This window comes from Oryza sativa, chromosome 9 (genome assembly GCF_034140825.1).
Source record: "Oryza sativa Japonica Group chromosome 9, ASM3414082v1".
Classification (NCBI taxonomy): Eukaryota; Viridiplantae; Streptophyta; class Magnoliopsida; order Poales; family Poaceae; genus Oryza; species Oryza sativa.
In genome coordinates, this window is record NC_089043.1 from 4,561,434 (window position 1) to 4,579,946 (window position 18,513).

Consider the following 18,513-nt stretch of genomic DNA (forward strand, 5'->3'; position numbering starts at 1 on the left):
ATGTATCTAGTAGAACCGAATGGAGGTCCTGTTAGGAATTATGGATCAAAGGCATTCATTGTATCTGCAAATGTGTTGGACAGGATATACAACTGTGAATGCTGTAAGTTTGAAAGGGATGGCATTCTTTGCTGTCATGTTCTGAAGGTAACAGTCTGTTATTACAGTAAGCTACTTCTCACTGTGCAATAAGCTACTTCTCACTGCACATTAAGTTACTTCTTAATGTGCATTAAATTACTTCTTATTCATTAAGCACTTTTGGCAGGTAATAAAACATATGTTTTTTTCCATGCAGGTGATGACATCTGATTTTGTGGGCCAAGTGAGTGACATTCCAGAACACTACATATTGCCTAGATGGACGATGGTTAAAAAGCCTGAATTGCCTCTAGTTACAAGCATTGGTGAACAAATGCAATTGCCCCCTGAATCTCTGAAGCTAATCAGGTATACCAATATGTGCACAAAATTTACACATATTGCAAAAGATGCATCAAGCAACGAGAAAGCCTACCATATGGCTCTACAGCGTACGAGCTCAATGACTGATGATTTAGCAGCTATGAAGCAGAGTAGAAAGAAACAGAAAAAGGCACAGCCAGCCCCAGATAAGAGGAATTTCAGATATCCCCTTGGCATCAACTAACCCAACACTACAGATAAATGACCCCCCCATCATACAAAAGCAAGGGAGACCAGTTTCAACAAGACGCAAGCCTGGGGTCCATGCAAAGGCGTCAAAGACATCAGTTAGGAAAGGCCTAGCTAGTACTGAGAAGTGAATTAGAGCTACGAGATGTAACTTATAATGTTGTGACAAGATTGTTGAAACTTACTTGCACAGTTGTATTAAATTACTTTTAGCTTCCATAGTAGTTACTTCACAGTGATATGTAAGTTCTCAGGAAGACCATGCTGAGTTCTTTGCAGAACCAAGATGCTATTTTAATTTGTTACCCAACCTAATTTATGTGGCTATAATTTATGTGCTGGTTCAGGAAAAAAAATGCAGTGTTTCATTACCTTACCTTAAGTGTAGGATCAAGCTCTTTGCCCCATAATACTTGCATCCATTGCACACGATTTTCTTGAAATGAGAGCATCTTGTGTGTAAGTAGTTTCTTAATGTTGGGGATGTCACTTGGTTCAAATGCTAGCAACTGTTTGCCATCCCACAACTCCACAAATTTCGGCATATAAAAACCACAATCCCGGCTGTTTTTGTTTGCAAAAACAAAAAGGGATAAGTTTGAGTAAAAACAATAAATGAAAATCACTAACTAAAAAAAAGCATGTTACGTACATGTTATCTTGCTTTGGGCCATCAATAAAAATCAGTGGGTAATTCTGGATGATTTTCTTTGAAGACCTCATGTAAAACCTATCCTACATGGTCTTGATGGATACAACAACAAGATTAGATGCTGAAATCAGCTCTTCGTCATCTTCTCCCCTCAGCGAATCGTAAACCTCGAATCTTTCAGCTTTCAGATTAAGGCACACCACGAAATAGTGACCATCCTTATCATTCCCATTACCCAATTCCTAGAGAATGGGAAAAATTGTCTGCATTCAAGTGAAAAGAGGGAGAGGAGTGGAAAAAAGGTTTTTCTGTAAATATAATCATAATTTAGTAAGTATAAAAGGATAATAAAAAGTGTTTCAGAATAACATTTTCTGTCAATATAACAGAAAAAGTTACTTCCACAAACATGCTGAGTTAATTTGCAGAGACATTTAAGTTACTTCTACAAGCAGACAGGAAAAGTAACTTTACATGTCATTGACATCAGGAATATATATTTTCTTACTAATTCTTCTACAAGCAAACAGGAATAAGTAACTTTACATGTCATTGACAGCTGGAATATATATTTTCTTACTAATTCTTTATGGTCAAGACGGTTCGCTCTCGTTTGATCGAAGTGTTTCTTAAGCTCATTCCTGTCCAACTGCAAATCCAACAAATATCCCTGCACCATGTGGAAAAAAAAACATAAGGTGTTGCAATGATAATAATAGTACACTAAAAAGTAAGAGATTTTTGTAAATTTTATATACTCCTATTCTGGCAGGAAAAATTCTCTTCGAATTGTCCTTGATATCAGCAGACAGAACAATTAATGCCAATTCACATGTGTTATTGTCCAGTGAGCCCATTGGTTTAACAGAGTTAGCAAGATCGCCAAGATAAATATAATATTCTCATGTATCAATGATCTTTAGGCTGCATTTAACAAAAGCAAAAAGAAAAAAAATGAATAAGCAAATTAGTATACCTTGTACAACTACTGTAGCATGTTAAATTAATTTCAATGACATGGTAAGTTACTTTCAATGACATGTTAAGTTACTTTCTATGACATGTAAAGTTACTTTCTATGACATGTAAAGTTACTGCAAAGGGGTGTGTAGAAGTTTGTCTGGAAAAAATTGCTGGGTCGTGTGCAGAACCAATATGCACACAACAAATGGAATGTATGAACCAAAATGCAGTTGCTTCAATGGCATGTGAAGTTACTTATTTAAGAAGATAATTTTACTTCTCTGAGAAGTGAAGTTAGTTCTACAAAGATCATTTTACTAAAAAGTAAAAAAGTACTTTGTACAGCAAAAAATATGTGATTGTACCTATTCCTTCTTGACTTGGTTCTCCCTCCATTCTTGCAAATGTCGTCATATACCTCATTTATAACTCGAGAAACCACGAACTGCTTCTTGTTCTCATAATCAATGAAGGGTGACCTTTTGAATTTCGCTGGTTTCACCACCCTTTAATTGTACTCATGGGGCACAGGTATTTCTTCTTCTACTTCACAATCATCAGCAATAGGTTCCTTGGAGATTACTTCAGCGACAGGTGATTTTGTGGCAGATTTGCTGGCAATGGCCTCGTCTGCTTCTCTCCCAACCTTTTCATAGTCTTCAGTAGTAAAACTTCCATAGTCCTCATTTGTGATAATTCTAGGAAATTCTTTACCTCGAGATGTTCCTGTTGCTTCTTGCCCCTTTGGTGTTTGCACAACTTCCTGAGAGCTATCAAAACCAAGATTGAAGTTTGGAACTTCATGTGAATCAATGGTTGTTGTTAGGAAAGGATATTTTTCTGCCTTTTGCACTGGTTGCTTCTCTGATTCTGGAACATTTTGTGCTGCAGCATTGGGTGCTTGCTTTTCTTCATGTTTGTCCTTGTCTCCAAACCCAATCCCTTCATCTACTTGTTTCCCTTTTCCAATAACATCATCAGCGCCTTTGCCTCCGCTGGCAATCCCTTCATTTGTGTCATCTCCATTGCATCCAGTAACATCATCAGCGCCTTTGCCTCCGCTGCCAATCCCTTCATTTGTGTCATCTCCTTTGCAACAAGTAACATCAGTTGCAGCATCAGCCTGCTCACCACTCCTTCCAGTTTCAGCACCATCATTGTCATCATTTTCTGACCTATGCTCATCGTCATCTTCTTCTCCTTCATCATCGTCATCTTCTTCTCCTTCATCCTCATCATCATCAGAATCTCCATCTTCATCAATATATTCATCTTCCTCAGTGTCTTCCACTTCTTCTTCATCAGCAACAAAATCTTCATCATCACTTGAAGTTACATGTACCAAAAGAACAAAAGTAACTTAGTGTTCTGTAGGAAGTTGTTTGGACAAATGTAAAAAACTAAAAATTCAGTTCAAATCATCGTAAAAAAACAGTGTGGTGGAACAATGATACTAATGAGATTCAAATTGTGCAGAGTGGTAGAACATGGCTATATTAATTATTCTGTACAATAATTAATAGAAACATAGTGAAAAAACCAAACCTAGATCTTCATCTTGCTGAACTTTTTTTGGCCTTTATGCAAGTTTCTTCCGGTTCTTTCGCATTTGCCTTGGTTGGCTACCCCTAGGATCCACAAAATCAAGGCCGGAAATCTGCCTCACAAATTTCGTGACCAAACCTGAAAAACCTTCACACAAATTTTGCACAGAGGTCACAATTCTGTCATTTTCCTGTATAAAAAGAAAAAACAGAGAAGTTACATATGCAGATTTCACAAAGTTACTTTTGCAGTTCGTTGATGTTACATCTACCAAGTGTACAAAAAGTAAAACAGAGAAGTGGGGAAAAAATATAAACCTGCTCCTGCATAGTATTGGGCACATTTGAATTTATGAAGGTTGAAAAATCTACATTGCTCCCAAACAAATTGGTCCCTTCATGCTGAAAGCTGCTCTTAAGCTATATTTTCAATTATAAAATCCGTAAGTTACGAACAAACAAAAAACTAAAAATGATGCAAGTATGTCAACTATAAAAAAACTCACTAATAAAGCTCCAAAGGAGCCATCTGCTGATGTGTCTGCTAGATTTATCAATTCATTCGTCCAAACAGTAGCTCGATAACCCTCCACTGGAACATTGAGATTTTTAAACGAAAGTGAGTCCAAATAAAGAATCTACAAAAGAAATTAGAGCATTTAGATTAAGTAAAAAAAGTACATAACTTGTTTGATTTAAAACCTACAAAATATGTTAACTTTCAGATGTAATTTAAATTTGAAAACAAATTGGAAAAAAAGATGTGGCAGGGCATATATGAAGAAGTAACTTAATGTACAGTGAAGTGACTTAATGCACAATAAGAAGTAATTTAATGCACAGTGAGAAGTAATTTAATGCACAGAGAGAATTTACTTGACAGAAAGTTATTTATAACAATTTAACATAAAGAAGTTACTTCCTAGGAACATGTAAGTTACTTCCTGGACAGCTTAACTTACTTTAAAAAACATAAAAGTTACATTGGGACAGTGATCGAATAAAAAAAAGGTGAGCATTGTTACCATCATGTACAGGAGACATGCTGAGTTGGTATTCTTCCCAGCTTTAGTAGCTTTTTGCAAAGTAGATATGACAAACTTGCACGAATTAAGATTCTTGATATTTCCAGCATCAACAACAGAAGGATAGCATCTTGGGCTGACTGTTGTTGCTGTCGTTGGTGCTAAAACAGAAGAAATGGCGTAGATGATCCACATGCGCAGGTACTTGTCATCTGCTAACTTCAACTCCTCCAATTGAATCCCAAGAGAAGTCAGTGATGGTGATCGTTGATTCCAAGCAAATTCAGCACAAATTCTGTAGCTTCAGACTCCATCTCATATGAGACATCTTTGTCGCCCATAGGGATACCAAGCACAGACTTCACTGACTCCTTGTTCACATCTATGGCTCCACGTCCAGGAAATACAAGCTGATTGGTTGCTGGATCGAAATGCTCCATCAACCAGCTGCACAAATCAGGTCTGAGCTTCGAGCACTTGAGATCTACGAGGCCATGGAAGCCAGCCCCCCTCTGTTAGTCGCTTTTGTTCGCCACTCATATGGGGATACAACTTTATAAGTTTCATAGATGAAGCCCTGCTACTCTCTTGCTGCAAATGTATAAACAACAAAAAGAAAAATAAAAAAACATCAGCATTTGTTTATTTTTTCAAAAACATATATAAAACAGTTGAAAAAAGGGTAACTGAACCAAGAAGTAATTTGCCATTAAGTTAGTTCTAGAAAATAACTTGCCCTCAAGCAGCAACATCAAAATATTTTAGGCACGGCGAGAAGTAACTTTATGCACATAGAGAAGTAACTTAATGCACATCGAGAAGTAACTTCTTACTTGTTAACAGAAAATCTCAAAGCAATTTTAACAGGAAGTTACTTCTAACAAATCAGTAAGTTACTTCCTATGAACATGCAACTTACTTCCAGATAAACTTGAATTCACATTCCCTAGTTACACAGCATGATACATTCCATCTAGTTGCCTCTCATAGCAATTTGAACAGAAAGTTACTTGTTATAAAACTCAAAAAGTTACTTCCTAGAAACATGCAAGTTACTTCCAAAAATAAACTTGAATTTGCATTCCCTAGTTACATAGCCATGAGTACTGGTGTTGGAAATCTCATAGTAATTTTAACAGAACTTAATGCACAGTGAGAAGTAACTTAATCCATAATGAGAAGTAACTTAATGCATCATAAGAAAATGTAGTGCATTGGAAAAGGCAAAACACTGCTTGAGGGCAAAAAATGCATAAAAAAAGGTGGATGCTTAATACCTTTGCTCTGCTCCTTTTTGGAGGAGGTTGCTCTATGTCATCTGCATGATCATCTCCAATATTTCTTTTCTTAGCATGTTGCGACACCCCTCTTGTTTTTTTTACTTGACTCTGGTTTGCCTAACATGCCTTCTTTATAATGGTTTTTCTTTTTCCCATTCCTGGAAATATATTTTGGATGTTAGTAATCAACTTGCAATTAACCATCGATCAACTAATAATCAACTTGCAACTAATAATGTTAGTAATCACTTTGGAAATTCATTTTGGATGTTAGTAATCAACTTGCAACTAACCATCGATCAACTAATAATCAACTTGCAACTAATAATGTTAGTAATAATTTTGGAAATTTATTTTGGATGTTAGTAATCACTAATAATCAACTTGCAACCGGAAAAATCAACATAAGCCAGAGAGAGAAATTTAAATACCTTCAAATGGAACCCGAGATCCACAAGCCGACGCTTGAGGGGGCGAATTCCACTGCAACCTTGCGCTCGCCGAGAGGATGAACTAGCACCTGATGAATGAGGGAGAGAGAGGGGACATGAGGGAATAGGGGAGAACAAACTGGGAGGTTTGAGGAGCAATTTGCGCAGTGAAAAATTGCCCAATCTCCACCTCCCTGGCACAAAAAACGCATGGAAAAACAGCCCCATCACTCCACCTGTTCGGCTCAAAAAAACCGCAACGAAACAGCCGCATCACGCCGCAACTTACCGAAAAAAATGGCCGCCGGATTTGGTGGAGAGAAAACCACCTCCGCCGCAGCCTACGCTTCCCACCGCAACTGCCGGCGCGATGAGAGGAAACCGTCGGCTCCACGCCTCCACCGTCGGCTACGCCGACGCCAGCGCGACAGGAGGAAACAGCAGCAACTCCCCACCCCACCCCCCATTCGCCACGGATTTCGCCGGAGATTCACGCCGCCTCCACCTCTCTCTCACTCTCCGCCTCTCTCTCTCTCTCTCGTCGAGCGCCACCCAAAACATTTGAACAGTAAACCCTCGCGTGAGCTCGCTCGGTCGGCCGGTCGGGACGCGCGGCGTGCGCCGAATGGACGCCACGTTGCCAATCGCGGATCGACGGCTGCCACGCGCGTCGCGCGATAGCACTATACGAAAAAACCGAAGATTCGGTGCGGTTCGGCTCGGTTCTGTGCGGCCTACAGTTTTCGGTGATTTTCTGCCCAGCCTCGCTGCCGCAAAGAGACTTTTGTCCAGTTGGTTGCAAGGGAGTGCAATGTGTTTGATGGTATTTTGTTATATGCAAGGAAAATTTACAGTGGCCATAGCAAGGAAACAATGTGATATACTATGTGAGGTTAGCTAGCTTGTCATTTTGTGCGTGCATGGGCCATGCAAATATATGAATGTATATGCCGTATATATACACAAGCTAGAGAATCAAAGGCTAGCATTTGCTAATTGGCCAGTGGGGCAATTATGTACGTACATGCATGCTCCATATGCATGCTTATCGTATTAAGCGTGATTAACGGTGAAGTAATTATCGTATTTTACGCGTCGCCGGCTGGATAAACTGATCAAGGCCCATCAAAAACCAACAGAGAAGCCACCCAAATATTTGTTCATGCACGGAGGAGATAAAATCCAACGAACCAAGAGATAATGAGCATAACAAACCAGATGACGGCGGCGGCGCACATTGTCGAAACATGATTTCGGCAATAATAAAAGGGGTAGCACACGAGACCTAAAAGTGGATGGATGCAGAGACAAAGGATTTAGACAGGTTCAGGCCCTCTCAATGAGAGGTAATACCCTACTCCTGTTTGGGGATTTGAATCCGCCGGGTGTAGTATAGATCTGACGATCAGGTTGTGTCTCATGCCCCCTAGAGGGCCTCCTGCCCACCTTATATAGGATGGGGGGCAGGATTACAAGATAGAAACCTTAACCAACACGGTATCGGTTTCCTAAATCTACTTTACAATCTTATCAAGCCAGGACTTTAGGCCGTTCCATAATATACAGGGAAACGTAATACCCAAGTCATGATCTGTTACATATTTCATAGATATAAGTTATCCCATATAACTAGTCGGATAACCATGCCGTGTGGGTATGGGGTACCCATAATCTCCACAGTAGCCCCTGAGACCTTCACAGTCGAAAAGATAATATTCTCTCGAACTAGATTACTCCAAAGCCGAGTGCTTCAATCATCTTTGCCATGACTTCCCGAGTACTTTTACCAAATCTAAAGACTGTGGAGGGCTGAAAAATAAAGTCAGGTGCATCGACTAGATGCACCTAATAGGTGTAGCCCCCGACTATGTGGTTAATTGAACAAACCAAACACATAGTCAAGGAATAAATAATCTAACCAACCGAGTGGTTTCGATAATAGCATATGATGTGTGAATCCCTGAATAATATGATCCAAGTGATATACCGACTGCTTTGTAAAATATGATGCGTGCAACTTAAAGTCGACTACATTATTGAAAATTCACATAGCAAAACAGCTATAAAGAAGCTTGTATGTTGTGAATAAAGAAATTTCCAAAGTATTGGGCATACGCCATGCGCACACTGCTTTAACAGATGTGCTTAAGTCCCTAAAAGACACATGGTTTCACCACACCTGAAAATATATGGCATATGTGGTGTAAAATCCGAGTAAATAAACTCATAAAGGATTTACCAACCGCCTAGAAAATGACCAAAATATATAATCAGCCCAAGCCATAATATTGGTCAATAAAAGTGCACACTTACGTGGCAAAAAACAATGATATTGTATCCAATCAATTGCTTTATGAACCCAAACAACACCTTGACTTATATAAAAAAGTCAGCGGGCAGCTATATAAAGCATTACTGTTTGGCACCTTTTAAAATGCATTGTACCAACTCCTAAAAAGTTGAGTAACTGCGGTATAAAAGGATTTTAAGGTATTGGGCATATAATCACGCGCACTTTTGCCTAAGCAAAAAGATGCCTAAGTCCCTAAAAGAACGTGACAGGCCACACCTGAAAATATGGGCTGCAGACATATTAGGCCTAGGCCAAAACATATGCCCTCGACACCCTTTAAAGGATGACGCATGTAACATGCTCCCGAGTAATAAATCTTCCGGGTAATATAGACCAAGCGTAGCTCATATGAATAGCTTCTGATCTGAGTGATTATCCCTTATGGGATACTCCAAAATAGATATAAAAATTGAATCCCGACTGGCGCAAGTATTCGGTTGATAACCCTTACGGAGAAAAATAAATAGTCCAGTCTTTGAGCATAGAAAATAGACCCATGATCATGAATTCATGTTGCATGTAACCGGAACAAGTCCAAATTGAAGGTATGATACTTGTGTTTGAACTAGTAAGCCTCTGAGCATATAGCTTGTCCTTCTTTGTAGTCACAATTGTCCATCGATGGTAGCTGACGCAGTTGGCATAGAGACAAGACGACCAATATAGAGATAATATTGCCCACCAGAGGTGGCAAAAATATTAGTGGTAGTGAAGATAGTGATACCAATCAAAAGTACTGAAGTCGCATAGCCATGGAGGCGAAGAAACCAGTCGGCGGCAAACAGATCAACTAACAATGAAGATGAAGGCGCCCAGCGATAAAGTTGTGTAGCCATGGCAGCGAAATAATCAGTCGGTGATAGACGAGGCAGATCAAATGCGATGACGAAATCCACCAATCATGAAGATGAAGAAAATAGTTGACGATGACAAACGCAACCGACATGATGAAGATGACGATGTCGATGATCCAGTCAATAGCAGTGTAGCAACCAATGATAATGACAAAGACGCTCATCAGCATTTGCATAGTAGGTCAACCGTGAAGGTGAAATAATAAGTCGGCGAAAACATAATCATCCATTAGCAACAGCGGAGATGTCAGGGTCGATGAAGCAGAGGTGCTGGTGATGATGTCAGTGACAATAATCTATCAAATTAATGTTATAGCTGTTGTAGATGCTTTACTTGGAGGAGAGTTGATGTTGTTGCCCAACTCGTCTAAACCGAAATATTTGAAGTTGTTGAAGTAGAATGTCTGCTCCGAAGCAAAGATGAAGATAATGACTCCTGGAGTTGACTCGTTGGCTGATTAATTGATTTCTTCAGCTTGACATAAAATTTGTCAAATTTTGAGCCTTGTATTTGTATAGCCCCCGACTCTTTGATTAGTTGGGAAACAACTGAACATAGAGTCGAGAACTGTAGCTTCTTGTCGTCGAATAGTTATTGCTTGATTGAAGATATGTGTTGAAGATGTCCAAGTAGAAATCCTGAATATTGGAGAGCCACTTGTTGTAGTAAAATAATACGGCATCGCATGCCGAGATGTCGAGATTCACAAAGACGTTGTGGTTGGTGAAGTAGCGAAACTTGCGAAGTAGCAGCAATAGAGTTTGCCGGTGCCGAAGATAATAAAGATGAAGTCGCTCTACCATGATGACAAAGTTGCATTGCCGTGATGAAGTGAACACGAGTCGGCGTCAACAGAAGCAAACTGGTAGTGAAGACGCGCAGTTGTGAAGATAAAAGCACTAGTTGGCGACAGCATAACCAGTCGGCGACGGAAGACGATGATGTTCATCAGTAGTGATAGCTGTATAAACCAGATGTAGAGGCGAGGGCACTAGTCAGCAGCAGACGAGACGACCGGCGATGAAGATGGTAAGGCCAATCAACACTGGCAGAATCATGCAGCTATGGAAGTGAAGAAACCAGTCGGCAGCCATGGCAAACGTAGGCAGCTTGTATTGAAGATACTGATGCCTATTAGTAGTGACAGCGATGTAGCCAGCCGGGAAGAAGATAGCATCAGTTGGTGTTATAACAGGCTAGCCGTGCAGGCGGAAACACCAGTCGGCGGCGGTCGAGGCAGCCGGTCGGTGAAGACGTAGACACCCAACAACGGCGGCATAATAAGTCAGCCGTGCAGGCGGAAACACCAGTCGGCGGCGGCGAAGGCAAGCCGGTCGGTGAAGACGTAGACGCCCAACAACGGCGGCATAATAAGTCAGCCGTGCAGGCGGAAGCACCAGTCGGCGGCGGACGAGGCAACCGGTCGGTGAAGACGTAGACGCCCAACAACGGCAGCATAATAGGCCAGCCGTGCAGGCGGAAACACCAGTCGGCGGCGGTCGAGGCAGCCGGTCGGTGAAGACGTAGACACCCAACAACGGCGGCATAATAAGTCAGCCGTGCAGGCGGAAACACCAGTCGGCGGCAGTCGAGGCGGCCGGTCGGTGAAGACGTAGACGCCCAACAACGGCGGCATAATAAGTCAGCCGTGCAGGCGGAAGCACCAGTCGGCGGCGGACGAGGCAGCCGGTTGGTGAAGACGTAGACGCCCAACAACGGCGGCATAAAGGCCAGCCGTGCAGGCGGAAACACCAGTCGGCGGCGGTCGAGGCGGCCGGTCGGTGAAGACGTAGACGCCCAACAACGGCGGCATAAAGGCCAGCCGTGCAGGCGGAAACACCAGTCGGCGGCGGCGAAGGCAAGCCGGTCGGTGAAGACGTAGACGCCCAACAACGGCGGCATAATAGGCCAGCCGTGCAGGCGGAAACACCAGTCGGCGGCGGCGAAGGCAAGCCGGTCGGTAAAGACGTAGACGCCCAACAACGGCGGCATAATAGGCCAGCCGTGCAGGCGGAAACACCAGTCGGCGGCGGTCGAGGCGGCCGGTCGGTGAAGACGTAGACGCCCAACAACGGCGGCATAAAGGCCAGCCGTGCAGGCGGAAACACCAGCCGGCGGCGGCGAAGGCAAGCCGGTCGGTGAAGAGGTAGACGCCCAACAACGGCGGCATAATAGGCCAGCCGTGCAGGCGGAAACACCAGTCGGCGGCGGTCGAGGCGGCCGGTCGGTGAAGACGTAGACGCCCAACAACGGCGGCATAAAGGCCAGCCGTGCAGGCGGAAACACCAGTCGGCGGCGGCGAAGGCAAGCCGGTCGGTGAAGACGTAGACGCCCAACAACGGCGGCATAATAGGCCAGCCGTGCAGGCGGAAACACCAGTCGGCGGCGGCGAAGGCAAGCCGGTCGGTAAAGACGTAGACGCCCAACAACGGCGGCATAATAGGCCAGCCGTGCAGGCGGAAACACCAGTCGGCGGCAGTCGAGGCGGCCGGTCGGTGAAGACGTAGACGCCCAACAACGGCGGCATAATAAGTCAGCCGTGCAGGCGGAAGCACCAGTCGGCGGCAGACGAGGCAGCCGGTCGGTGAAGACGTAGACGCCCAACAACGGCGGCATAAAGGCCAGCCGTGCAGGCGGAAACACCAGTCGGCGGCGGTCGAGGCGGCCGGTCGGTGAAGACGTAGACGCCCAACAACGGCGGCATAAAGGCCAGCCGTGCAGGCGGAAACACCAGTCGGCGGCGGTCGAGGCGGCCGGTCGGTGAAGACGTAGACGCCCAACAACGGCGGCATAAAGGCCAGCCGTGCAGGCGGAAACACCAGTCGGCGGCGGCGAAGGCAAGCCGGTCGGTGAAGACGTAGACGCCCAACAACGGCGGCATAATAGGCCAGCCGTGCAGGCGGAAACACCAGTCGGCGGCGGCGAAGGCAAGCCGGTCGGTAAAGACGTAGACGCCCAACAACGGCGGCATAATAGGCCAGCCGTGCAGGCGGAAACACCAGTCGGCGGCGGTCGAGGCGGCCGGTCGGTGAAGACGTAGACGCCCAACAACGGCGGCATAAAGGCCAGCCGTGCAGGCGGAAACACCAGCCGGCGGCGGCGAAGGCAAGCCGGTCGGTGAAGAGGTAGACGCCCAACAACGGCGGCATAATAGGCCAGCCGTGCAGGCGGAAACACCAGTCGGCGGCGGTCGAGGCGGCCGGTCGGTGAAGACGTAGACGCCCAACAACGGCGGCATAAAGGCCAGCCGTGCAGGCGGAAACACCAGTCGGCGGCGGCGAAGGCAAGCCGGTCGGTGAAGACGTAGACGCCCAACAACGGCGGCATAATAGGCCAGCCGTGCAGGCGGAAACACCAGTCGGCGGCGGTCGAGGCGAGCCGGTGGTGATGTTCTGACTGATCCATTCCTGGAGCGTAAGAGATAAGCTTAAAGCCATGAATCCCTTTTATGCATATCTGGATCTGGATCCTGCAGAACAAACATATAGGATGAGTAGTATCTGATATAAATATAATACTCGAGAAAAAATCAAGTATTTTAAAATATTTATAAATATGTATTTCTCCTCTTGTCAATTTTGATTTCCCCGAGCAGATGACTCTGTATGTTTAAACACTCTGTCCGACTAGTCATAGCCCCCAAGCATCGGGAGTCGGCCTAGGCATTTCCCAAACATGCATATGAGTGACATGAGTTCGTCATTAATGGAACAAAGTTTCACGGATCAGAATTTACTACTCAGGTACTTTTGCAATTATTAAGAGCAGAAAATAAATTATATTATCTCTATGCTTTTGATTTCTTCCGAGTAATACTTAGCACCTTGCGTTACTCGGTCCATCCAACGAGCCCCCGGGTGCTAGGAATCGGCCCAAAGGCAACTATCCATTGGCAAACCAAACGGAAAGCATAGGAAGATAGAACTCCATAACTCGATAGGTACTTTTGTACTCAGATTATGTCGCAAGCAATCAAGATAAATATTATAAAAAATATGATATAACATCTGTAGCCCCCGACTCACTACTCAATGGAAGACCAATTGGTGTAGTGAGGCAGAGGAAAAGGAAAAATATCATATAAAGAATAAAATAAATGATGACTTAGCTTTGTAATATTCCCCTTGGTGATGGCAGAAGTGGCCAATGTGGGAACAAAGTCGTCCATCAATAACAATGAAGACACCAGTCGGCGGCGACGGAGGCAGGCCGGCGGTGAAGTCGTAGACGCCCAACAGCGGCGGCATAATAGGCCAGCCGTGTAGGCGGAGGCACCACTCGGCGGCGACGGAGGCAGGCCGGCGGTGAAGTCGTAGACGCCCAACAGCGGCGGCATAATAGGCCAGCCGTGTAGGCGGAGGCACCACTCGGCGGCGACGGAGGCAGGCCGGCGGTGAAGTCGTAGACGCCCAACAGCGGCGGCATAATAGGCCAGCCGTGTAGGCGGAGGCACCACTCGGCGGCGACGGAGGCAGGCCGGCGGTGAAGTCGTAGACGCCCAACAGCGGCGGCATAATAGGCCAGCCGTGTAGGCGGAGGCACCACTCGGCGGCGACGGAGGCAGGCCGGCGGTGAAGTCGTAGACGCCCAACAGCGGCGGCATAATAGGCCAGCCGTGTAGGCGGAGGCACCACTCGGCGGCGACGGAGGCAGGCCGGCGGTGAAGTTGTAGACGCCCAACAGCGGCGGCATAATAGGCCAGCCGTGTAGGCGGAGGCACCACTCGGCGGCGACGGAGGCAGGCCGGCGGTGAAGTCGTAGACGCCCAACAGCGGCGGCATAATAGGCCAGCCGTGTAGGCGGAGGCACCAATCGGCGGCGACGGAGGCAGGCCGGCGGTGAAGTCGTAGACGCCCAACAGCGGCGGCATAATAGGCCAGCCGTGTAGGCGGAGGCACCAATCGGCGGCGACGGAGGCAGGCCGGCGGTGAAGTCGTAGACGCCCAACAGCGGCGGCATAATAGGCCAGCCGTGTAGGCGGAGGCACCACTCGGCGGCGACGGAGGCAGGCCGGCGGTGAAGTCGTAGACGCCCAACAGCGGCGGCATAATAGGCCAGCCGTGTAGGCGGAGGCACCACTCGGCGGCGACGGAGGCAGGCCGGCGGTGAAGTCGTAGACGCCCAACAGCGGCGGCATAATAGGCCAGCCGTGTAGGCGGAGGCACCACTCGGCGGCGACGGAGGCAGGCCGGCGGTGAAGTCGTAGACGCCCAACAGCGGCGGCATAATAGGCCAGCCGTGTAGGCGGAGGCACCACTCGGCGGCGACGGAGGCAGGCCGGCGGTGAAGATGACGATGCCCATCAACGGTGGTGTGACCAACCGACCGTATAGGCGGGGACACCAGTCGGCGGCGACGGAGGCAGACCGGTGGTGAAGTCGTAGACGCCCAATAGCGGCGGCTTAATAGGCCAGCCATGCAGACGGAAACACCAGTCGGCAAGAGTAGTGCCGCGGCGTTACATGCAAACAGCAAAAAATACCAAGAGAGATTAATTCTGAGACGGAGCGGAGGAGGCGGAGGTCGCAGTCGCGGGCGGCGTTGGTGTCCATCAGCACGACGCAGGACGGCAGGAAGGCATCGGCGTGGCTGCAGCCGTCTCCTATGCATCCGATTAGATCGGTTTTGGCATGCTTCGTGTTTGTAGATCCATCTTGCAACACCATGGCATCCTCGTTGGGTAGATTGGACCAGTAGGCTTGGTGGTGGACGAGGACGACCATCAAATCCGTCGAACTGTCGTTGCCCCGTCGTTGCCGTCGTGCTGATGCGAACAAGATCAGGCAGAGAATAGCAGCGACGATTCATTTTGTTGAAGTCGTCGGCGGCGAGGAATCAAGGAGCTCCCAAAGCGAAGGCGAAGCCGGCGACTCATAAAGTTGATTCCATCGCACTCGTCGTCAGGAAACTCGGCGTTTACCCCTACCTGGCGCGCCAACTGTCGAAACATGATTTCGGCAATAATAAAAGGGGTAGCACACGAGACCTAAAAGTGGATGGATGCAGAGACAAAGGATTTAGACAGGTTCAGGCCCTCTCAATGAGAGGTAATACCCTACTCCTGTTTGGGGATTTGAATCCGCCGGGTGTAGTATAGATCTGACGATCAGGTTGTGTCTCATGCCCCCTAGAGGGCCTCCTGCCCACCTTATATAGGATGGGGGGCAGGATTACAAGATAGAAACCTTAACCAACACGGTATCGGTTTCCTAAATCTACTTTACAATCTTATCAAGCCAGGACTTTAGGCCGTTCCATAATATACAGGGAAACGTAATACCCAAGTCATGATCTGTTACATATTTCATAGATATAAGTTATCCCATATAACTAGTCGGATAACCATGCCGTGTGGGTATGGGGTACCCATAATCTCCACACACATGCTGAGGAGGAACGAAGGAGATGGCGCCAGATGACGGCGGCGGCCGGCGACTTCGGCTGCGGCACCTCGGCATCCGACGAGAGGACGCGTGTGCGGAGAAGGAGGCGCTGCCGAGGAGGAGATAAGGCTCCAGTCCATTGTTATGGGCACTGCCCTCGTCGGAGTCACCGTGCCAATCGACTCATGGACTTCCGTGGAGAGCACCGAAGGCCATCGTATCGGCGTCGCCGCGCACACACTCCGGTGGCTGGCAACTTGCACCAGCAGCAGCTACACCGCCAAACGTCGAGCCGCATATTGACGGAGCTAGGCGACCGGTGGTGTCGAAACTAGATTTCGGCAATAATAAAAGGGGGTGGCTATCAAGCTGGAAAAGTGTATGGGTTTGGAGACAAAGGATTTATACAGGTTCAGGCCTTCTTATAAAAGAAGTAATACCCTACTCCTGTCCGGGGATGAATCCGCCGAGTGTATTATTGATTGTATGATTTGGAGAAAATCAACATCCGCCGCTAGAGGCACCCGGACCCCCCTTATATATGGGAAGGAGTCCGTGTTACAAAAGATAATCTATATCCCTAACGGAATATGCAGATACAGATAAAATACAGTCGTAACCGACTAAGTCTCAAGGTGTTTCCTTGATATACAAGTTAAGAAACAAACCCGAGATACAAATAAGATATTCTATGTATATTTGGTATCCTATATTCAGCCCAAATATCATCGCCGTGTAGATATGGGATATCCATGATCTCCACAGTAGCCCCCGAGACCTTTGCAGTCAACCATCATAGCCTTCTCAAAGATAATAATCCGAGTGCTTCAAAACTTATCATGCCAAGGCCTGCCGAGTAGCGAAGACGAAGACTGTAAAGGGCGAAAAGATAAAGAACGTGGTGCATCGAATAGATGCACCTAATTAGGTGTAGCCCCCAACTATGTGATTAGTTAACAAACTAAACATATAGTTGAGAACAAAATAATAGCACAATCATGCATCAGATGGCAAAAGCATACGCGGCGCCTAAAGAGGCATTCTAGCCGACTGCTTTTTAGCCATAATAAAAAGAATCCGAGTGGTTTACACTCTAAAAGGTTCACGAATGAACACACTGGACAGGCATCCGAATATAAAACTCTAAAGATTACCCACCAAGTATTATAAAAATTATGGTAATGAATAAATCTAATAGCCTAGGCTATGACTATTTACCATAATGAAAATAGGTATATAACATACCAAGGAAGTGACTATGATAAAAACAAGTCATTCCAAATTAACCCAGACAGCTTTTGTAGCCTAATAAAGCTAACAAAAAGCAGTATAACACCTTTCTGTCGGGCACCTTTTAATTTGCATTGCAATAATTTCAAAGAATTATATGACCGCATAAAAAGGATTTTATCAGCATTGGGCAACACTATTGTGCGCATAATATTGCCAAAGCAAAATATGCCTAAGTCCCTAAGGAACACAACGGGCCACGCTGTTAAAAGTATTGGGCTGAAGTACTGTTCAGGCCTAGGCCCATTTGCACCTCCGATACCCTTAACAAGAAATCCCGAGATCCAAGCGACGCTTCGTCTTCCCCGCCGGAACTCTCGCCATTTTCCCCACTCCTTGCTACAGTGCAGAACTGCGCCGGCGAACTAGGGTTCACCACTCCACTCAAATCCACCTTCGAAAAGTGCATCAAAATCCTTCCCGTGATCCACCGCCTCAATCCCTCATTTCTCCCTAGCCATCCCTCGAATCAAATCAGCGCATTCGGGTAAAATCGATGGCGGAAGAGAAGGAAAGCTTCGAAGGCCAATGGGCGCCGTCCGACGTAACGGAAGAGAACCTGAAGGAGATGGTGGCGCACGGCGTTCTCCCAGCCAAAGAGATCATTGGGTGGTGGCCAGCGTGCGGTGAGGCTTTTCCAACCCCCGATACACATGAGATCGTAGTCTTCTCACATTTCTTCTATGGCGGCTTCGCTCTTCCGACCTCAAAATTTTTCCGCGGGATTTTAAACTTCTATGGAATCAGCTTGCATCACCTAAACCCAAATTCCATAGTCCATATCGCCAATTTCATCCATGTTTGTGAAGCCTTTTTGGGAATTAGACCCCACTTCTCTCTGTTTCGCCGGATCTTCTTTCTCAAGCCCCAACCGAACAAGAGCAAGCCATGCGTAGTCGGAGGGGCAGGATTTCAGCTGAGGGGAACTCTGAGCCAGAAGTATTTCTCTATGCCCTTCAAGACCTCAAACAAGGGGTGGCATGCGAACTGGTTTTATGTTCAGAATCCTGAGCCTGCTCTTCCCGAGTACTCCTGTCTTCCTCCGGTGTACCAGGATACCTGGAACTCTCTTCCGATTGGAGA

At 46.2% G+C, this 18,513-nt stretch overlaps 1 protein-coding gene across 1 annotated transcript; it reads right to left on the minus strand.

The window, feature by feature from the left end:
- Window positions 1-2,777: 2,777 nt before the first annotated feature.
- Window positions 2,778-15,480, minus strand: LOC136351837 (acidic leucine-rich nuclear phosphoprotein 32-related protein-like). Its single transcript, XM_066304260.1, has 2 exons — window positions 15,240-15,480; window positions 2,778-3,583 (listed from the first exon to the last, which is right to left on the minus strand). Exons 1-2 carry the CDS (start codon window positions 15,478-15,480, stop codon window positions 2,778-2,780), a joined length of 1,047 nt encoding a protein of 348 aa, XP_066160357.1.
- Between the last annotated feature and the right edge of the window lie 3,033 nt (window positions 15,481-18,513).

Excerpts from the sequence above, each read along its gene's own strand:
- LOC136351837 (XM_066304260.1), bottom strand. The coding sequence starts at position 15,480 with ATGGTCGTCCTCGTCCACCACCAAGCCTACTGGTCCAATCTACCCAAC. Across the intron at positions 3,584-15,239 it reads CTCAGAATTAATCTCTCTTG|ATTTTGTTGCTGATGAAGAA; the intron begins GTATTTTTTGCT and ends GTGATGATGAAG.